This window comes from Sciurus carolinensis, chromosome 10, assembly GCF_902686445.1.
Source record: "Sciurus carolinensis chromosome 10, mSciCar1.2, whole genome shotgun sequence".
NCBI classification, from domain to species: Eukaryota; Metazoa; Chordata; class Mammalia; order Rodentia; family Sciuridae; genus Sciurus; species Sciurus carolinensis.
In genome coordinates this window covers 97,686,754-97,709,814 of record NC_062222.1, presented here as the reverse complement: position 1 = coordinate 97,709,814, position 23,061 = coordinate 97,686,754, and the positions used below count along the sequence as shown (strand labels likewise).

At 43.1% G+C, this 23,061-nt stretch overlaps 1 protein-coding gene across 1 annotated transcript; it reads left to right on the top strand.

Moving 5' to 3' along the window:
- The first annotated feature begins 5,035 nt into the window (after positions 1–5,035).
- On the top strand, positions 5,036–22,651 carry Srd5a3 (steroid 5 alpha-reductase 3). Its single transcript, XM_047567576.1, has 5 exons — positions 5,036–5,339; positions 13,628–13,770; positions 15,928–16,125; positions 19,102–19,236; positions 20,015–22,651. The coding sequence occupies exons 1-5, from the start codon at positions 5,119–5,121 to the stop codon at positions 20,272–20,274; spliced, it is 957 nt and encodes a 318-aa protein (XP_047423532.1). The 5' UTR covers positions 5,036–5,118; the 3' UTR covers positions 20,275–22,651.
- The last annotated feature ends 410 nt before the right edge of the window (positions 22,652–23,061 follow it).

Below are 23,061 nucleotides of genomic sequence, written 5' to 3'. Positions count from 1 at the left end.
TCAATAAATGTAATACATCACATTAATAGACTTAAAGAAAAGAATCATATGATTATCTCAATAGATGCAGAAAAAGCATTTGACAAAATACAGCACCTCTTCATGTTCCAAACACTAGAAAAACTAGGGATAGTAGGAACATACCACAACTCTGTAAAAGCTATCTACACTAAGCCCAAAGCCAACATCATTTTAAATAGAGAAAAACTGAAAGCTTTTCCTCTAAAACCTGGAACAAGACAGGTATCCCTCTTTCACCACTTCTATTCAACATAGTCCTTGAAGCTCTAGCCAGAGCAATCAGACATTTGAAAGAAATCAAAGGGATACAAATAGAAAAAGAAGAATTCAAACAATCACTATTTGCCCATGATATGATTCTACATTTGTAAGATCCAAAAAAATTCCACCAGAAAACTTCTAGAACTCACAAATGAATTCAGCAAAGTAGCAGAATACAAAATTGATACCCATAAATCAAATGCATTTCTATACATAAACAATGAATCCACTGCAAGAGAAATTAGGAAAACTACCCCATTCACAATAGCCTCAACAAGAATAAATACAATACTTGGGAATCAATCTAACAAAAGAGGTGAAAGACCTCTACAATGAAAACTTCAGGACACTACAGAAAGAAATTGAAGAAGACCTTAGAAGATGGAAAGATCTCCCATGCTCTTGGATAGAGAGAATTAATATTGTAAAAATGGCCATACTACCAAAAGTGTTATACAGATTTAATACAATTACTATTAACATCCCAATGACATTCTTCATAGAACTAGAAAAAGCAATCATGAAATTCATTTGAAAAAATAAGAGACCCAGAATAGTCAAGAAGAGTGAAGCAGAATTCATCACAATATCAGACCTTAAACTATACTACAGAGCCATAGTAACAAAAACAGCATGGTAATGGCACCAAAATAGACATGTAAACCAATGGTACAAAATAGAAGACACAGAGACAAACTCACACAAATACGGTTATCCCATACTAGGCAAAGGTGCAAAAAACATACATTGGAGAAAAGATATCCTCTTCAACAAATGGTACTGGGAAAGCTGGAAATTCATATGTAACAAAATGGAATTATCTCTTACCCTGCACGAAACTCAAGTGGATCAAAGACTTAGGCACTAGAACAGAGACCCTGTGACTACTAAAAGAAAAAGTAGGCCCAAATCTTCATCATATAGGCTTAGGACCTGACTTCCTTAACAAGACTCCTAAAGCACAAGAAGTAAAATTAAGAATCAATAAATGGGATGGATTCAAACTAAAAGCTGCTTCTCAGCAAAGGAAATAATCAATAATATGAAGAAAGTGCCTATAGAATGGGAGAAAATCTTTACCACATGCATCTCAGATACAGCATTAATCTCTAGGATATATAAAGAACTCAAAAAACTTAATACCAAAATAACAAATAACCCAATCAATGAATGGGCTAAGGAACTGAAGAGACATTTCACAGAAGAAATACAATTGATCAACAAACATGAAAAAATGTTCATCATTTCTAGCAATTAGAGAAAGGCAAATCAAAACTACTCTGATTTCATCTCACTCCAGTCAGAATGGCAATTATCAAGAATACAAGCAATAATAAGTGTTGGTGAGGATGTGGGGAGAAAGGTACATTCATACATTGCTGGTGGGAATGCAAATTGGTGCAACCATTATGGAAAGAATTATGAAGATTCCTCAGAAAACCTGAATGGAACCACCATTTGACCTAGCTTTCCCACTCTTTGGTTTATACCCAAAGAACTTAAAATCAGCATACTACAGTGATGCAGCCACATCAATGTTCATAGCAGCTCAATTCACAATAGTTAAACTATGGAATCAACCTAGGTGTCCTTCAATGGATGAATGGATAAAGAAATGTGGTATATGTACACAACAGAATACTACTCAGTCTTGAAGAACAAAATTATGGCATTTGCAGGTAAATGAATGGAACTAGAGAATATCATGCTAAGTTAAATAAGCCAATCCCAAAAACCAAAGGTTGAATGTTTTCTCTGATAAGCAGATGCCAATCCACAGTTGGGGGTGGGAGGGTAGAGAAGAATAAAGGAATAGAGGGGAGTCAGGGGAGGAGTGAGGCGGTGGGGATGGGCAGGATGGTAGAATGAGATAGACATTATTACCCTATGTACATGTATGCTTACACTACTGGTGTGATTCAGTACTGCACACAGCCAGAGGAATGAGAAATTATGCTCCATTTGTGTACAATGTGTCAAAATGCATTCATGTATAACCAATTAGAACAAATAAAAAATGAATTTAAAAAAAAGACCACAAAAAAGTCTTCAGCACGTTTCCTTTGGCAGATTTGTCATTTTAAAAATGAATTTGCAAGATACTAATCCTTTACTGGTAATATGTGTAGCAAATACCATTTCCTACACTTGCCTTGTATTTATTTCTCTCTGTGGTATCTTTTCATGCAGAGATTTTAATTTTTATGTTTCAGAATATATTGATATTTTCCACTAGTTGCTTTTTATATCTTAAGATAACTTTCCATACCATGAAAATAGTCTCCTGTATTACCTTCTAGAAGATTCATTTTTGTCTGTGACATTCAGTCTCTAATCCTCTTGGAACTGATTTTTATGAATGGAGTTAGAGATCCCATTGCTATCTTTATATCTATCCCTCATGGTTTACTCATTTGTCCTAGCCCCATATATTGTAAAGTTATCCTTTCTCCACTGATAAAGCATACAAAATCAAACGTTTATCAAGTGTTCATAGACATGGGAGCTATTTCTGGGCTCTTCATTATGTTCTATTGTCTCTGTCTCTACTTCTGTATACCAGACTAATGCAATCACCATACTCCATGTTAGTCTTGATATCTCATAGAACAAATCTTCCAAATTTTTTCTCCATCTTCAAGGGCGCTTCAGCTATATTTAGCCTACTTCCTTCTTCAATATCAAGTTTATAATCAGTTTAAGTTTCACAAAAAGTTGAAGTTTTATTAGTATTATCCTTATTTCATAAATCAGTTTAGGGAGAATTGTCATCTTAACCATATTGAATCTTTCAATTTTTAAGCTTAGCATACCCCTCCTTTTAAATACATTGTCTTTAATATCATAATGCTTTATTATGTTCTTTGAAGACATCTTGTATATCTTTTATTAGATTTATCCCTTGACACATGATATTTTATGCCATTGGAAACCTTATCTTTAAAACATTTATTTTCTGTTGCTAAGAAATAAACATAATCAATATGTGTTGATCATTTTCTTCAGCAACCTCACCAAACTCTTCTATTAGTTCTAACAGCTTATCTCTAAACCCTATTGGAGTTCTATTATTGGGGTTTCATATTACCTTCAAATAGTGACAGTTTTATTTCTTCTTTTGTAGTCCTTACGATTTTTTTTTTTCTTTCTGTTGAACATACAGTGTTGCTAAGTAAATAAAGAAAGACCAAAATGTTGACTGATACTTGCTGGCAATGATCTTTCTCACAAACTTTAGCCTGGTTTCCACTTTTGAAATAACTCACTCCAGCAGGGATTTAAACATTTACAAATCCTCCTCACAGGGTTTGCCTCATGCCTTCCTATTCAGCCACTCCCTCTGCAGGGAGCTTCTCTGTGCATTCTGATTAAAATCAAGCCAAAACATATGGGACAATTTTCCCTTCAGTTTCAGACTTTCCTATTTCCACTACACACACACACATACACACACACACAAACACACACATCCCTATCTTGTTTTGACTCTTTGCCCAGGTCAGATAACTATAAGAGAACCTCCTACCCAGGAAACTTGGTCCCTTTTATGTACTTACAAGTGACTTCTTTGGAAAGATGCCACAGGAAGGCCAGCTGCATCTCTATGGATTTAACCCAAGAACAATAAAGAAACAATGAAGGGTGACTCCTGCAGAAGGGATCCTAGGTCACACAGAAAGGACTCATTGTCCTAGCTGGAATGCCCATTTGACCAACACTTATCTTCCTTGCACAAAGAAGCAAAACTTTAAACACTTGTATATTTAACATCCAAAGATAGCTGACATCCTACTCACTTGCCCACCTAGTTCAACCACCTCATGTAAAGTACCACACTAGGGAAAAGGGATGAGCAAGCTACCTCTTCCTCCTTCAATCCCCCACCCACCACAGAATGTAAAATTCAAATAGGAAGCAGCACTTGACTTACCAATCTCTCTGTCACCAGTATACAAAAGACTGCCTGCCATACAGTAGGTATAATATTTCTCAGAATTTATCTCAAAAGAGATAAATTTCCCATTTACAGAAACAGAAAAGCAATGTTGTTTTAAAATTGATGAACCAACAAATAGCATTGTCACTATATGGAGGTAAGTATCAGAAGAAACAGCTGCTGAAGCTAAAAATCTTTCTTCTAGGGATTGGAACTCCAGTGGATAGGGGACTGCTGTTTTTAAATACAACTTCTTCCTCCCTACATTTTTTATTATGTGCCATTACTTTGATGACTTTGTACTTCATATATTTACATTATACACATTCCCAACACTCTAATACAACTATTCATTTTTTGTGTACGACCTGCCTCTTCATCCACATGTACACACGTTCCTATTAATATAGTTATTTGCAATCGTGCATATTTTATGATCAGCTTTTTTTAACTTAGTATAACATTATAGCTGACAGACAACTTCCTGCGTTCCTAGTCTTCATAATTGTCATGCCAGTGGCTGCAGAATAGTCCGTTAGTGTACCATAACATAGCTAAATACACCAAAGTGGAACACTGATGGATGTTTCCGTTTTTCCACTGGAAATAATGCTGCTATGAAGACTTGCAGCCACGTGGTCTTGTTTCCTGCTGAATCACCTTCTGGAGCTGCATCTAGGAACCCCCCCACGGCAGACGAGGGGCGGCGAGCGCGCAGCTGCAGCCCGCGGAACGCGGCCCGGGAGCGCGCGCGGCCGGGCGGCGAGTCCGGGGAGGGGCCCGGCGAGTCCCCGCCCCGCGCCGCGTCATCGACGTCCGGCCCTGGGGCCGGCGCGCGGCGGGAGTGGCGGCTCCTCGGGGGCGGCGGCGCGGGCTTGCGGAAGCCGGGCGCGCGGGCCATGGCTCCCTGGGCGGGGTCCGAGGCCTCGGCGCTGAACCCGCTGCGCGCGCTGTGGCTGGCGCTGGCCGCCGCCTTCCTGCTGACCCTGCTGCTGCAGCTCGTGCCGTCCAGCCTGCTCCCAGGCTGCGCGCTCTTCCAGGACCTGATCCGCTATGGAAAAACCAAGCTGGGGGGGCCGCGGCGCCCTGCCGCCTGCCGGGCCTTTGATGTCCCAAAGAGGTAACCGCGGCTGCCCCGGACCTGACGGCCCGGGGCGCCCTGCTCGCAGGCAGCCGGCAGGGGGCAGCAGAAGCGACCCGGGCTGCGGCCCCGGCGGGTTCCGGGCGCGGCTGGGCTCGGCTGGGCTCTGCCGGGCCGCGCGCTTGGTGGCCCTGGGGGCGCAGTGCCCCGGGTGTCCGCGGACACCGAGAGAGCAGAGCCGCACGCAGTGTCGCGGGCACAGGAACGTGAACTTTGGGCCGCTCGGAGCCTTCCTCTCCCGGGAAATGAGGGCATATCCGAATTTAGGCTTGGCCAGGAGGCACACTAGTCTCCTTTGTCCCCAGTTCTCCTCGTTCCCCTCTCCTGCACTCAAGGGGCTCACAGCCTGACTTGGGGGTCGCCAGCGTTTGTGGAAATGCAGGCAGATCTGCCCACGGCACCTGTTTCCCAACCCTTCTCAGTCAGATGAGACCGCGAGATGGTCGTCGCACGGATGCCACCTCCGTGGGCTGCACCTCGGCAGGTGCCCCTGGAGAGTGTGGCTCAGGGTGGCACATTTTAGGCCAGTCCCGTTCCGAAACTGCGTCTGACTTTCAGCAGATTTCATAACCAAGTTAAATGAAAGATTAAATCTTGGGGACTTAAGTAGAATTCATCCAAAAATTGTGGAGACTTGTTGCAGATTTTCTTTCATTCATTCTGTCTTTCTTTGAATTCTTCCTTTCTCCACTTTGAATTCAGGACATAGATAAGAAGAGTCAGCCAAACACTAAATGATAGAAATAGAGCGGTGTGTTTTCTAATTTTGAGTTGCATCGTAAATTGACATTTAGAAATGAGTCGGAAAGAATGTGATACGGTTTCTGTTGGATTAAACGTTTGGATTATCCTTACTAGCACCCTCGGGCGGTGCCCCAGGTCTACACACCACAAAAGTAATAAGTATATAACGGTCGGTCTCTGAAACTGTCTCCCACTCTGCAGTGTGGGAGAAAGATCTAGCAGGTGTGAGAAGGAAGAACTAGATCATCCTGAGGAATAGTAAAGGCCTTGGGAAGAAGGACTATGCGAGTCATTGGTCAATCCTCCTGTTCCATAGACCTTTTTTATTTTTTAAGCAAAAATTGACATCCTTTTTTTAAATCAGATTTTTATAACAGAATGCCCTCTTCTACTAGGTAGCAGTTTATTTTCTAAATTTTGGAACATGTACAGGGACATTTCAGTGTCCCTCAAATGAAAGAGCACACTTTAAAATCATGACCAGACTTTACCTATTTCTCTGGATCAGATGCCCCAGTTGTTAGTGCTCAAGCCTGTCACTGAATGTCAGCCAAGAGGCTTGGGGCCTTTCCCTTATTCATTCCTGTAACAATTGGTATTCTTTGGGCTTCTTGTAATTTCTAATATATTGTGAAATAATTTATGCTGTTTTCTTCCAGAACTCTTAAGCAGAACTTCCCATGGTGTTCAAGTGCCTGTGTGTGTTGTGGGGGTGGTGTTTGTTCCCTAAATTTAAACATTTCTTGTAGTTCTAGAGAAGGGACAGCAGATCCAGGCCAATAATGAAAGGCATTTTTATTAGCACAAAACACAAAGAAAAAAATAGGACACTTGCATCAAAACTGACCATGTCTTGCTGGGCACGGTGACGCATGCCTGCAATCCCATTGCTGGGGAGGCTGAGGCGGGAGGATTGAGAGTTCAAAGCCAGCCTCAGCAATGGGGAAGCACTAAGCAACTCAGTGAGACCCTGTCTTTAAATAAAATTCAAAATGGGACTGGGGGATGTGGCTCAGTGGTCGAGTGCCCCTGAATTCAATACCTGGTACCAAAAAAAAAAAAATACCTTTACTCCAAAAATCGATATTAATCTCCTTTTAAATTTTGTACCCCTGTTTTTATGAAAAGGGGGAATTTTAGAAATGGGTGGAGTTGAGTCTATAGCCTCCATTATGCTTACCTCTATTTTCCACTGTCTTTATTGACAATGTGTTTATAACTTTTATAATGAGAAAAAAAAAAAATAGTGTGTTAAGGTCCAGGGAACACAGAGGAGAGATTTTACTGGTTTGTTAATAGTAACCAACCTTAACTGAGGGCCTGCATTTTATCTACTGACTGCTGCATGCAGTGCCTTTCCCCATTAAACCCTCATGATAGACCTGTGAGGGAAATGTCATTTTCCCCATTCAGAGATGTGCAGACTAGGCTTAGAAGGGGTCTCTTGCCCCATGGTGCAGTGCTAGCAAGTAGTATGAGTGGCACTTGAACCCTGGAATTTCTGGTATGCCCCTGGGGAAAGTCTTGCACAGTGCAAAGCTGAGTCATAGGTGAGAGATTAACTGAGAATGAACTTATCCCCACATAGTGGCATTTAGTAATATCTTGGTTAATCCAAATTTGAAACTGTTTGATAATCTTATGTTTAAATGTTTAAATATTTAAATATTGCTTATGTTTAAACATTTTTCCTTATGCAACATTTAATAGCACTCTTAAAAATGAAAATAAGTCTATAATTTCTATAGTTACAAGTAGACAGCTGTCAATCACATTTCTACACGTGTAATGTGGTGCTTAGGTAATTTTGTTTGTATTTCTTTTCCTAAGAAAATAGGAATAAAACCTTAATATTTGTTTCCATTAACCTGTTTGGTAAGTTTTTTTTTGGTTTTTTGGTTTTTTGAGATTTTTTTTTTTTTTTTTTTTTTTTTTTCCCAATGAGAGTGACAGTTGCTTTGCTTGTTCTCCTTTGGTTCCTGGAGTTTCAATTTCCCAAAAAGGCTGAATAAATAGGTGACCTGAAATATGAGTCACAGTGCTCCTGACTTCCATAGTACATATAGAAGCACTTTTGTTTCTAATATTTCAAAATGGTTCCAACTAGTATGGAAGCATTGCAGTTGAACTTGGCTCTGGAGGCAGAGAGAACTGCCCAGATTTTCTCCAGTGGAGTTCAGGGGATCTTCAACAGGTTCAGAGGATCTGTGGATAGAATGCAGCACAGACTTGCATTGGAAGCAAGTCACAGCTGTATTTTCACTAACATCTAGCTGAAACTTAGCATATCCTTAGTTACAAATGTAATCAAGAGACCACAGTAGAATTAGCAGTACCTTCAACTTTGTGAAATCATATAGGATACCTCAAAACTTCATTTTCATCACCATGAGAACACTGTCATTATTCACCACTAGATCTTGTTATTTGATACATAAGAAGTACACATAGGCCTGGGTTGTGGCTCAGTGGTTGAGCATTTGCCTAGCACATGTGAGGCACTGGGTTCCATCCCCAGCATCACATAAAAAAACTAAAATAAACACAAAGGTTAAGAAAAAAAAGTAGTATACATATTCATCACAAATTTGACATCTGGTAGTTGCATTACCTATATGTCATCTGTAATTGGTTTCCTTGGTAATCCCTCTGTTTTAGAATGATATTTTGAGAAGGGCCTATAGCCTTTGCCAGGCTGATAAAAAGGTCTGTGGCAAGGAAATGTAAGAACCCCTGCTCTGGACTGTAGGCTCTCAGGGCATTTACATTTATCTTGTTAGTTGCCATTTTCTAAGCACAGAAATGCGGGTAATGAGGCCCTCTCTCCATCAGTATGTCTTGAATGAATGACAAAAAAGAGGTTTGAGGTTTGAGGTTAGTTAGTGTGTTAATTAACTTGACTCCTTACTGAGAGTAATTTTGAATGAGCTACTTACCTTCTTTTTCATCTGCTTGTTTAACTGGTGTTCATACAGTACCTGCAGTGTGCCCGGAGCTATTCTAGGCTCCTTGGAGCTTATAGACAGACGGACAAGGTGCACACAAGTCTTGTTAAACACACAGGATAGTTTCAGATGGTGGTAAGTGCTTTCAAGGAGATCCAGCTGGGTTATTTGATCATGGGCAAGACAGGTGGGGTGTGAGTGGCAATCTGGAAAGGGCGGGCCAGGGCCCTGGAGGCCACAGTGGAGTTTGAACTGTATTCGGAATGGGTGGAAAGCGGGTGAAGGCTTTGCCTGGAGGGGGAAAGGAGTGTGTCACGTGATTTGTTTTAAAAGGATGCCTGGCAGTGTGGAGCAGACTAGATGAGAGGCTGCCATGGTGGTCCAGGCAAAAGGTGGTGGTGGTGCTGTGGACTAGGGCGGTCGCAGGGTAGCCCCTGGGGGGCTCATAGGTGGTGATGGCATTGAGGCAGTGAGCACTGGGCCAGGCACCAGGGCAGAGCCCAGTAAACACGAACTCCCTTCCTTAGTGAATCCTATGGGATCTGGGATCAGTTCCGGCAATCAGCAAATATATGTTCAATGAGATCATGTCCCCTGTGCTCAAAATAAACCACTGTAGAATTAGGTACCTGCAGCTTTGTGATAGTTCTTCTTATATTGTTGGAAATATTAAAAATATCTCAAAACATTATCGTTTTCATTCCCATGAGACCATTGTAGCTATTCACCACTAGATAGTGTGGATACCTAAGAAATATACATATTACTCTATGAAAATTTTGATTTGGGGTAGCTGTATTATCTATGCCAGTATAATTGGCTTCCTTTGTAATCCCACGTACTTTAAGCTTATAATGGCAGTTCCAACTACTGTGACAAGTTCCAGCCCACTCACAATAGAAGCCCCCGTCCCCCACCTGGTGGATCAGTCTCCTGTAGTTTGCCTTATTGGCTCTATTCCCTACCTCATTGTGCGTGCCCCCACTTCCTGCAGTTGGAGATGCTACCTCTTCCGTGAGGCCCTCTTTTAAAGGGCCATCTCATTTAAAATCATAGTTCTACCCTCCCCAGCATTCCCTCTCCCTCTTCCCTGCTTTAGTGAAGAGCAGTTATTGCCTGCTGCCACGCGGTGTGATGTATGTGTGGGTGTGTGCAAGCTCCATGATAGCAAGCACTGTCCCCTGTGCTCACTGCTGTGTCCCCAGGCCCCAGAGCTACCGTGCTTTGTAGTAATCATGCAGGTGGTCATTGATGGAAGGAGTGCCCACACAGAGCCCTGTGTACTCATGAGGATCACCCACCGTATCCCTGCTCCCAGGGGCTTAGACCACGGTACTCCAAAGAAGCAGAGTGCCAGGGGAGAGAGAAGAAGGAGCACGCGTGAAACAGGAGGCGGCGGAGTTCGTACCTCAGCATTCTGAGGCTTGAGCTGGGTCTTTAAAACCAAGCCAGCAATGGGACTTGCGATAGAGTGGGGAATGTTTCCTATAGAGGGAAACTAGGAAAGCAAAACAAAATGCAGGAATAATAATAATAATAACAGTATGCCTTGGCATCCGAAGCACCATGACACAAGTAGAGCACAGCAAGTTGTGGCTTAGCAACTTACACAAATTGTGCTTGAGTGATTTGCTCGACTTCAGGCTTGGTTATGTGTACCATTGGGGCAGAAGTGCAGGTTTAGGCAAGCTATGCTGCATCAATGAGAAGTTAGTAATATGATTTGAACTGCAGAGTCATCAGGGTTGAGGCCAGAGCCAAATGCTCCCACTTACTGTGTGACCTTGGATAAATAACTTAACCTCTCTGAACCTTAATTTTCTTGCCCGCCACATGAAGAAAACAACAATTAACTCTATAGGATTACTGTGAACATGAGATTTAGATTTAGTAATCCCAGCTGTTATCCCAGGCTTCATTCTGCATCCTCTATGCCACAACTAGACTGTTCTCTACCTAGTCAGCAGGTGACTAGGTATGAAATGAATGAGCAATGCCCTTTAAAAAAATTTTTTTTATTGTGTTAAAATACACATCTTAAATTTTGCCTTGTTAGCCCAGTAGAGTTCAGGAGTTTCAAGTACATACTCCTTCTTATGCCACCATCCCCCTCTCCATCTCTAGAACTTTTCCATCAACCAGAGGGATTTTAAGAACATGAATTATTACCTCGGCTCAGCCCTCTGCTTAAATGGCTCCCCCCTACAAAAACCAACATCCTACCAAGCCCTGTGTTCTCTGCCCCTCCCACCGTGCCTCCTGCTTTTCTCCCCCTTGAGCAGGACACACAGCCACACAGGCATCCCTTAGTGTTCTTGCATGGACCCAACAAGCACCCACCTGGGTACCTTTGTAGTTCTTTCCCCACAGGGTCCACAAGGACCGCTCATTCTAGCTGAGCATCACTTGCAGAGAAGCCATCCTGAACCACCACTCCAGAATAGCCTCTGCGCCCTCTCTGTCCCCTTGCCCAGCGGTACGCTAGATGTCAGTGGGTGTACTTGTTGACTGACTCTCCCCTGAAAGCTGATGGGGTACTCCCTGCTGAGGCCTCATCCTGGAGCATCGCCCAGCGCAATCAAAGCGCTCCATCAATGCTTCGAAAAAATGCAGAAGCTAAAGTGGCCGGCCTGGAAATTGCTCTTCAGAAGTCAGCCCTCCCCTTCCCATAGGATCCTGCAGAACAAAGCCTTCTTTGTTTCTTTTTCTTTTTCTTTTTTTCTTTCTTTTTTGGTGGGGGGTGGGTTATCAGGGATTGAACTGTTGAACTCAGGGGCACTCAACCACTGAGCCACATCCCCAGCCTATTTTGTGTTTTATTTAGAGGCAGGGTGTCACTGAGTTGCTTAATGCCTCGCCATTGCTGAGGCTGGCTTTGAACTGAGATCCTCCTGTCTCAGCCTCCAGAGCCTCTGGGATTACAGGGGTGCCCCACCGCCCCCTGAGCAAAGCCTTCTTGACTCTGCACGGAATGTGCTCAGCCCACACAAGGGCTCAGTTCTGGGAAGTGTGTCTTAACTAACAACCAGGACCCAGGGGTGGCAACTGACCCTCATGGATGAGCTCTTGAGAAAATTGGGCTCTTAATCCAGGAGGAGAAAGTGGCTCTCTTCAAATAGTTTCAGAGCTGTTGTGTGGAATTGGGTTCATCTTGTTCTGTGTGGCCAGAGAGGGCAGAGCCAGAACGGGGTTGGCTCCCAGTGGTTGGGAGATGGAGGAGTTGCCATGGAATGATCATCTCAGATCGGCGCTGGTCCCCCGGGTGTGTGGGCCTGGTCTGGGGGCTGCGAGATCTCTAACAAGCTTATTGTGGCTCATCTGGAGGATTCTCAGCTAATATTTAACCTCTCTTTGGTCCAAGATTTGCCTTTCATTGTCACAGACTAACGAGAAAAGAAAGGGAACCTAGTATTGATGCAGGATAGACCAGGGAAGGTCTGGTGATCCGCAGGCTCCCGGCAGAGTCAGAAAGGTTTGAACTGATCTCAATAGAGGAAAAATACAAGTTGAGCATCCCTAATCTAAATATCCAGAATGCTCCAGTATGCCCAACTGTTTGCATGCTGACATATGCCCCAGATGGAAAGAATTCCATTCCTGACCTAATGTGATGGGTCACACTCAAAATGTGGGTGCACTAAAAAATACTGTGTAAGATCATCTCCAGTGTGTATGTTTTAGGGATATGTGAAACAAAGCGAATTCTGTGTTTAGACTGGAGTTCTCACCAATCTACAAATGCATGTGCATATATTCTAAAAATTTTAAAATATTCAAAATCCAAAATACTGCTGGTCCTAAGCATTTTGGGTAAGGGATACTCAACTTATAATAGAAAAAGTATAGGTAAGATAACCCCCCAGAACCTGTGAGGCCTTTATGCCTTATTGGGTGATTTTGTTTCAGCACCTTGACATCATCTTTCACATTGAATTAACTTGCTGATTTCATCTTACTGGTTTTCTGGGTTTACTTGTTATTTAGTTTATAAATGTGTTCATTGCAAAATAGGCTCAGTAATTGTCTAAGAATTACACCCAGGGGTAGTTGATACCCTCTTCTGTTATGATATTTGTCATGTTACAATGGAACCAGTCAACATGATTCAGAAAAACACTGGATCATAAGACCTTCTAGTGCTGATTCTGATTGTGCAAAACTTGTGTAACAGTTGTGGTTTGTTACTGCAATATTGCCCAAGACTCTGCAGTCTTTCACAGATTGAGCTTATATTACAGCACAGTCTAGTTTCTCTTTGTAAACTCCACGGCCCCCTTATTTGGAAGGTGGGCCAAGTTCTGTTACCCAGAGATGAGAGAGATCACTAACCGACCCTCAGCCTTCTCTAACAAGGTCAGTTGTGTTCTTGTGAACCTCTTTTTCTGTCAGTTAACTAGTCCTATCGTTTGAAAGAGAATTGTAAAGATCTGAATACCTGTGGGATTCAGGTTCTGTTAAAAGAAAGCAAAACTCCGCTTCAGGATTTAGGGAGAAAGAGCAACTAAAAATACTTCTGCCTAAGGAAGGGCTTTACTTGGATCTACCCTCATCATTGCCTAACTCGTTTTCCTTTTGCAGGTATTTTTCTCACTTCTACGTCATCTCGGTGCTGTGGAATGGCTTCCTGCTTTGGTTCCTTACTCAGTCTCTGTTCCTGGGAGTGCCTTTTCCACACTGGCTTCACCATTTGCTCAGGATTCTCGGGGCAGCACAGTTCCGAGGTAAAGTCTGCCAGCCTCGTTACCACACATCTTGCCTCTGCCCTCCTGTCTGCAGGGAGCTGTGCTGCATTTCCTGCCTCCTTGGCACCTCCCCTGTAGGGCCTGGGTAGTGGAGGGCCAAGGGGATGTCCCCAAGTCCTCCCTGAAATCGTGGCAGAGCTCAGAGGTAGCGCTGCGACTCCCCATGTCCCCCAGGCACTGCTGTGCACAGGACTGGCTGTTCTCCCTCTGATATGTTTAGTACTGTTGATAAAGTTATGAAGAGGTCTTAGAGAACAGGGAAGCGGTGAGGCTCCCTCAGGCTTGCCTTGCAACATTTATCACGAATCCAGTTCCAGCCCAAATCACATCTCAGAACTCACAGAAACTTGATTTTTAAAAAAAGTTGCTTTTTGGTAAACATGAAAAGGTGTATTATACTGTAAGTGGATGTTGGTCAGACAATCACAAACTAGCCTTTAAGTTTGCCACGCTCAGCAGGAGTTGAGGATATGTAGAAAAGTTCTTAAAATAAGGAAATGGAACTGTGCACTGTGGTTCCTACCTGTAGTCGCAGCTACTCAGAAGGAGGCTGAGGCAGGAGGATGGCTTAAACTGAGGAATTCGAGCCCAGCCTGGACAGCATAATGAGCTCACCCCCATCTCAAATAAATAAATAAATAAATAGGAATTGATGATGAAAGCCATGAAGTGGCTCAGTTAAGGTCAGACAGAAGATGAGGGGCAGAATTCAAAACAAATTGTCCTCTGTCATTGTCTCTGTCCTTTGTTCCAGCAGTCAAACCACTGGGCCTCTAGAAGCAGTCCTTTTCTGTATAACCCCAGGGACTTGTTGCAAAAGATGACAGTCAGAGGGGAAGATCCACCGGCATCCTATTTGGGAGAGGCAGCTACTCAGTAAATCCTACTGCACTCTACAACTTCATCCCTGATTTGTTTGCCGTGGTACTGGCTGGTGTTTTGGTATCTGGAGGGTTGATTTTGAGGACTTTTATCTGCCTGTGTGTTTTAACCTGTTCCTAAAGAGTTTTAAAAAACACTGTGTTTAAAATTCATTTAAAATACAAAAATAGTTGATGCTGATGCTCATCTGTGTTGATAGAAGTCAGGACAGGGATTGGTACCCTTGGGGTGGTGGAAGGAACAGGTAGTTCCTGGAAGGGAACGCTAGGGGGTGCTGGTTGAGCTCTCTTTCTTGGTCATAGCTGGTTACTATGGCCCCATGGGTTGATTGAATTTGTAAAAATTTACTAAGCTGTACCTTGTGGTTGTCTCTGTGTGTGTGTGTGTGTGTGAGAGAGAGAGAGAGAGAGACAGAGACAGAGACAGACAGATAGATAGACTCATTTAAAAAAAGAGAAATTACTTTTTTTTTAGTTGTTGATGAACGTTTATTTTTATTTACTTATATGCAGTGCTGAGAATTGAATCCAGTGCCTCACACATGCTAGGCAAGTGGTCTACCACTTAGCTACAGCTCTAGCCCTACTTTTTATGTTATTTTAAAAATCAGTTTTTCTTCAGACTTTGGGGGCAGAGGAATAAGAGGCAGGCAGGAAGATAGATCTCAGAGCTCACTGTCCACTATAAATATAACTCCTTATTTATTTATTTATTTTTTAGTTTTTTACAGTGTTGGGAATCAAACCTAGGGCCTCCTGCATCTTAGGCAAGCACTCTACCACTGAGCTCCATTCCCAACCCTTCTTTTTTGTTAACATGGAAAGAAATGCAGGATTCTTCCTATTCCTGTCTCCATCTCTGCCTCCACAGTGCCCGTAACCCTGGGGATCCCACCAGGCGGGATTGTTCAGGGCCATCTAGAAACTGTGGCTTCTGGTGCCAGGTACCAGAGACCCATAGACCTCTTCATAGTGATGTCCATGTAGCCTGGAAGACTCCCATGTGATGAAGCAGAGTCAAAAGATGGGTGGTCCCCCCGCTCTGTTACCAAGTGACCATGTGACCTTGAGCCGAACTCCTTGACTTTCTTTGGCCTGTGTCCTCACTGCTGAAAGGAGGAACACACTAGGCTGAATGGTCTCTGGGGCCTTTTCCTAGTTCTCGTCTGTTTTGAGACTGTTTCACACTAGGGAAAAACAAAACTTTGGTTTATCCAGAAGAGAGGTGCTGAACCTGTCGCCTTCTGGTTTGCAGGGGGTGAGCTGGCACTCTCCGCCTTCTTAGTGCTTGTGTTCCTGTGGCTGCACAGCTTGCGGAGGCTCTTCGAGTGCTTCTACGTCAGCGTCTTCTCCAACGCCGTGATTCACCTCGTGCAGTATTGTTTTGGACTCGTCTACTATGTCCTGGTGGGCCTGACAGTGCTGAGCCAGGTGCCAATGGATGGCAGGAATGGTGAGTGAGGCAAGTGCCCACAAAGCCCGCTGAGGGGTCGGGAGGCAGAGGACAGCCCAACCCACGTTGCATTTCAGGAGTGTAGACCCTGAGGGTAGGTTTCCAGAAGTGAGCACGTCCATGGGCATGTAAGAGAGGTTAACCTGGAGGACGCCTGCTAAGCAGTCAAGCCTTCCGTGGAGACAGGAAAGTGTTCACGAGGCTCAGTTTAAGGAGGATGGGATGGGACACGGGGTTCCCTGGAGGGACTGAAGTCAGCGAAACCATGTGGGCTTGGTCTGTGCCAAGTGCCGCATGGGAAGCAGGAGGAAAGGGCAGCAAAGTGGGTGACCTCAGGAGGCCTCCTCAACCTGGGTGCCCAGTGAAATCCTAGAAAACGCGAGAGGAGGCGTGCCCCTGGTGGGCGGTCCTGGTTGGAAGAGGAAGTGGAACCTTCTTGGTGCCTGAGTTCTTGGGATGGGTCCCTTTACAGAACACTCTTCCTCCTGCAAGCAGCCAGAGGGAAGAGGACAAGAGTGCCACAGTAAATGAAGGTTGCCTTAAGGTTCTGAACGCTCTGAGCCGGAAGAAGGGACGAAAATCTCTGTGAGAAGGAAATGCGGGTTTTTGTTTTAGGTGGGGCGTGAAGGTCACCTAACGTGTGAAAATTGACTTTTGTAAAAATGGCATGTGTTATGAAGCAGTCAGCTCATTTTGGGTGACTGAAGTCAGTTTTTAGTGCTGAGGTCAGTGTGACTTTCAGCTTGTCCTTTAGCCCAGACACTGTGGCTCTTTCATGGCCATTTTCTCTTCAAATACTAGGCTCCAGGTTTCCTAAAGCTGCCCTGTCCATCCTCGTAAATTGAGACCGAGGTCTAGATACTTCGATTGCTTAGTGAGTGAGCCTCCCCGGCAGGTCTGGTGTCCGTGTCAGTCAGGACCCTGAGGTCCTCTGTTGCTATAGCCCACCTCTGTGGCCAGAGGAAGGATCCTAAAGCAGGCTCAGTGACCGTCTTTGTCAATTCCCCAAGTTCTCATTGGCTGCAGCCACTCTGCCACACCCCCCTCTCCAGCTAATTGCTCTCAACGTAGATGGAGTTGGTCTTTCCTCCCCAGTCATTCAGCTGTGGCCTTTAGCCAGTGCCATGGTATGAGCCGTCATTCCCGGTATCCCATCCAGAGAACTTTCAGGAGCTCTCTGGTAACGCCGGGCCTCCTGTCTGTCAGCTTCTGTTGGTGTTACTAGCTCTCCTGCAGTTTCCTCCTGGCTGGAGCCCAGCTTCTGCTTTCCCTCCGCTGGTGTGGAGGCACCCACAGACGTAGCTTTCTGAACATTCCTTTCTGAAGCTGTTTTCTGTTTCACCTACTTGTCCTTCACCAGGTAGGTCATCTGGGGCCATATGAGGCCCTATGGGGAGAGTTGTTTTCAGTAATTCACCGAGAGAGAACCCACTGGGGCATTTGATGGGGTCTGCTGGAAAAGCATGGGCATGGAAGTCTGCTGGGCCTACATCTGCCCCGCTGAACCTCTCTGAGCCTCAGAGCCCCCACCCGTAATTAGGGGCACAGACTGACTTCACAGGTCCTTGTGGAAGTGAAAAGAAGATCTGCAAGCCAGAAGGTTGCTCCACGAGAACCACGGTCTTGCCTGACTTTCTCATGCTTTATCCCCCGTGCATATGTAGTGCCAGGCTTCAAGGACACGCAGTAAATAACTAATGGATGCATGAATAATGAAACACTACATACTTTATACTGTCAGTAAAGAGGCACCTTCCACCCGCCTCCCCTTTCCTGCATTATAATTCCCGCTGACTCTTACAAATTTTTGTCTCTGCATTTAGAGCAGGGAATGCAGTATAGAGAGCAGAACTCCTGGACACTTGCTTTAACTTTTAATTCTGTATTGACTGACTTGCTCCTGAAGCCAGTCAGATTGAAACTGCATTTTTCATATTTCGTTTGTTTTTAACTTACAAAAATATAACCATTTGGTAAATAACTAAGCCGCATGGACATTTAAAAGGCTATGGTAGATTGTTGATAGAGAACAGGTTTCTAACAGAAATTGGCACAAGGGAACCTTAGAGGATTCTCATTAGTCAGGAGCTGTCCTCAACTGACTCCCACTGGTGGGTACCATATGGAGTGGCAGATCCGTGGTTCTCTTACTTCAGTCAGTGTTTTAGGAGCCCCTTCTTGGCTCCAGAGCCCAGGCTTTCGTCCATAACCAGTGGACAACTTTTGTTTCTTCCATGAAGACTCATTAGGCCAGCTCCATCCTGTTACTTAGGGAGAGGTCTTCCTTTGCCCTTCCAGTGTCAGTGGCTTGCTCTTCATGTCCTCCTCTGGCCTGCCTTCTTTCTTCCTCCCTTCCTGGTAGCCAGAGAGAAAGAAGCAAAAGTTTGAGCCTTTCTACTCTTTTTTTTTTTTTTTTTTTTTTTTTTTTTGCGGTGCTGGCGATCGAACCCAGGGCCTCACTCTACCGACTAAGCTATCTCCCCAGCCCAGCCTTTCCACTCTTGAAACAGTCACTTTCATTGGTTTCTTTCTGATCCAGAAAGAGACGCCTTTATATTGTTCATCTTGCAGTTTTAGCTTTCCCTGGTCTGTGAAGAGTCCACCCACAGCCTTTACCTCCAGGGACTTTCTTCACTGGCCAGAACCAGTCAACTCAGTATTCTGCATTCAGGATGTCCCTGGCAGTGTGGCTCAGGACACTAGCTCAGAAATTTCTGTAGAAAGTGTTTTCCTGACAGTAAAATGCAAGCCAGAAGGCTTAAAATGGGGCTTAGCAATAGAACCATAAAGCAGACTTACCACCTAAAGGTAGGTCACACAAGGGGAGAAGGAGCTGAGTATGTGACTGAAGCTGCCCACAGCCGAGCATGTCTCCCTAGTGCAGAGGAAATGCAGCCAGGATAACATGATTTTTTAAATTCCTGAGTCTCTGAAACTTTGCAGGCTTGGCTAATAAGATGACACTTTTTTCTGTAGTCTACGTAATAGGGAAAAATTTGCTGATGCAAGCCCGCTGGTTCCATATCCTCGGAATGATGATGTTCTTCTGGTCATCTGCCCATCAGTATAAGTGCCACGTCATTCTCAGCAATCTCAGGAAAAATAAAGCAGGTGAGATCTCTTGGAGCTGCCGCAGGTGAATTTTAACCCTCAGAAGTCAGTTCTCTGTGTTCCTCCATTCTTTTCATTCCTGCCCTAGTTAGCTGGCTTATCTATGCCAAATACCCAATCTTGACAAAGACACCTTCTGAGGTGTGATCTCACTGACTGTACAACAAGGCTCTCACCCTAAAGATCTCTCCAGCCTTGTCTAGCCCTGTCAGTCTGTGATTCTATGCTGTGCCCACATTTTGAATTCTGCACTGCACAGATATATTGATTCACATGTGATAGCTCATATTATCATGCAGTGAGTACCAACCCAGCCAAGGCAAAACAACCTGACCTTCCAGTTAGCTTGTATCACAGTACAATTTTCATTAGGCTACTGGAAATGCTAAAAGTAGAGTAGTATTTTTTAATATTTATCCAGTGCTTACTTTGTGCGAGGCCCTATTCCAAGTGTTTCACGGGCATGATACCACATGAAATGAGTACAGTCTGATCCTCACTTTACAGATGAGGAAATGGAGGCACAACAAGATTAAGCAACTCCTCTGAAGTTACCTGGCCTGTAAGCAGGAGAGCCAGGATTGGAACATGTGTGATCCAACTCCAGAGTCTGAGCTCTCAAAGACCACTGTGGAGGGTTGCTGGAGGAACCAACTTTCCTTTGTGCTTATAGTTGACAAAGTAACCTAAGAGGATCTGTGAATGATTTGGAGATTACATTGGTAACACTTCCTTTCCGTAATTTTTGATGCTCACGAAGTCATCTTTTCCATTTCAGGAGTGGTCATTCACTGCAACCACAGGATCCCTTTTGGAGACTGGTTCGAATATGTTTCTTCCCCTAACTACTTAGCAGAGCTGATGATTTACATTTCCATGGCTGTAACCTTTGGGTTCCTCAATTTAACTTGGTGGCTAGTGGTGACATATGTCTTCTTCAGCCAGGCTTTGTCTGCTTTCCTCAGCCACAAATTCTACAAAAGCAAGTTTGTCTCCTACCCAAAGCATAGGAAAGCTTTCCTGCCATTTTTGTTTTGAGATAACCTCCGTCATGAAGAAAGTAAATTAGGCGGCAAGTTCAATTCCTAGAGACTGTGAAGTCGGAGACCAAAGTGCAATTTTGGCAGAATTGTTTGAAATTCTTTGTTACAGAAATTCTTCACCAAATGAACAAAGCAATACCCTGGAGCAGGTAAATCTTCAGAGTGTCTTCAAAGAAGAAATACTTCTGGGAGACTTAGGGTTGCCATGTCTGCTTTCTGCCATGCTTTATAAAGCCTACCAACTGATAAAAAAGTAGACAAGATTTCTCCAAGCTGCTTAACAAGCATACTAACCAAGTCCAAACAGCTTCACACATACACGCATGTACACCAGGAGGAGACAAGACCATCTGCAGCTGGAATGCCTGTTAGGGAACAATGAACTACCCTAGATAGTAAGGGATATATAGTAGGTGTTCAATAAATATTTGTAAAGTTCAATTACAGCAGAATAACATTCAAAAATAATACAATTTGACACCAACAGTTTCACGGAAAGATGAGTCTTTGGAGTTAATTTATACTGTCACAAGGATCTCCAGTTATAAAACCATCAATAGCCATTTCCACTCATCTCCCCCTCAAGTCAGCCTAAGAGAAAGTTTTAAAGCGTATTTAATTCTTCTTTAACACTCCTTTCAAGGGAGTCCTTTAAAAGCAAAAGCATTGGAAAATAAAATATTTTTATATTTATGCATATAAAGCCTTCTTTGAACTGACATGCTCTGGATTGGATACTACTAAGACCTCCTTCAGCAGCAGTTGTTTGAATTGGATAATGTCATCTGAGTGCCTTTCAACTAACAGAATGATTTGAAGATATCTAGGAATGAAGTTTACATTTAAAATAGTTTATGCTAAAGAAAACACCCATGATTAAGTCAAAGGGAAATAAATGCATAGTATGAAAGGAAAACTAAATCTTGAACAATACTATAGGCTGAGCACATTTATATAGCATAGGACTTTCTAGCCTCCTGGGCGAGGTACTAACTTACTCCTTTTATGCAAATGCCACATTATAGTCCACTAAGTGCACTTATTTGTGCCTCACTAAGGGGGAAAATAACCTCATTATTAACCAGACACATCAACTACACAGCTTAAGAATCTGTTCCCCCACCTCCATCCCTGGGGTAGTAAACCCAGATTTAAACAAATTCCTTTAAATCTAATTTTAAGTGTATGCATGGCCAAACACATCCTGAAGTTCTTCCATTAATTCTGATGTAACATTTTTTCTCCCATCAACCAAATACCATTTAATTTAATCCATTGCTCATTCTATTCATATACATGACCTATTCATTTCATTTGTCAGTTGGAATTTGCTATCCTCAGGATCAGGACTCCAGAACAAAAGCATTTCTACGTTGGAAATGTAAAACATATTTCAGTTCGGTTTTAATTTCTACACAAATAGGCTGTGTAATTTTAAATAAATTGTTGAGGGAAAAATTGTATTTGACTTTACCATGCAATTTTATACCTAGGTTAGCCAAAGGATTTGACTGATGTTCTGTAATCTTAGTGCACTTGGAAGTAAAATAATAAACAGGTGCCCACAAAGGACTCTGTCAAGAACTATGAGAAAGCATTGTAGTTTCCTTGACCTTGCTGTCCCTTGCACACTGTCCCATCTCTTATTTTCCCTTTTCTTCTGTGTCCAAATAATGCATTTCTAGGTAGAGATTAAAAAGGAAATAGGATATCTTCAAAGGGGTTGAGATAAATGAGGATGGCCTTTGGTGAAAGTTTAACTGATGGTGCATAATTCAGAGTCGTGTTGGGCTAGAGACATGGCTCAGTGATAGGGCCAGCATGCAGAAGGCCCTGAGCCATCCCAGCACTGGAAAAGTAAAGAAATAAAAAGAAAGTAAGAAAAGGGGAGGGGAATATGCTGTGCTTATAAGGGCAGAATCAGTACTGTTTTGTGTAAATGAAAATAATTCTGTGCATCTAAGAGGAGAGCACCACCAAGACATGAATTCTTCACAAGGATGATCCAGAAATTGCTTGGAGGTGAAGATTCTTGACTTTCCTGTTGGCATAGTTGAATAGCCTTAACCTTTCATTCTAGGCTGCCATCAAGGTAAGGAAATGATACTGAACTACCTCAGAACAGCATTCTCTGAATTCACTACTGACTATCAAAGTGCATTGAAAGTAGCCTTTGTTTTTGATTAGTCGCCAAGTTCTAGCTCATCCCACATACTAACATTGCTTACAGTGAGCATGAATGACTGTCTCCGTAAAGCTGTGTTCTGTATTATATTTTTAATTCAATGAGTAGTTATTGCTAGAATTCCTGTTTAAAAAAAAAAAAAACTTTGCAGATATTTTTGTATGGATTTAATGGATACTCCACTTAAGGAAACTGTAAATATTTGCATAACCAAAGAAATCTGGTAACTCCAGAACCATTGACAGATCATGCATCTCAAATGAACTGATATATTAAAGAAGATCTTAAAACAGTAAGAAAGCAAGTGGAATGTTTTTACTCCTCTAGCCTATTTAAGACAGTTTCTGCCATCTCTTTTGCATTACTTTTCAGGGAAAAACCATTCAACTGGTTTTTATAAATACAATTGTACAACCTGGGATTTTTCTGGTAGACAAAAACAGTGGAGGTGGCAACAGTCCATAAATGATGCATGTGACATGTTCATCATTGTTCTCAAATTGCAGAGCTTTCCTAAGAAAGGAATGTATTGGTTTAGGGGGAAGCAAAATTAAGTTATTCAAATGTAAACTGTATTATAAATAGTAATCCTATGCA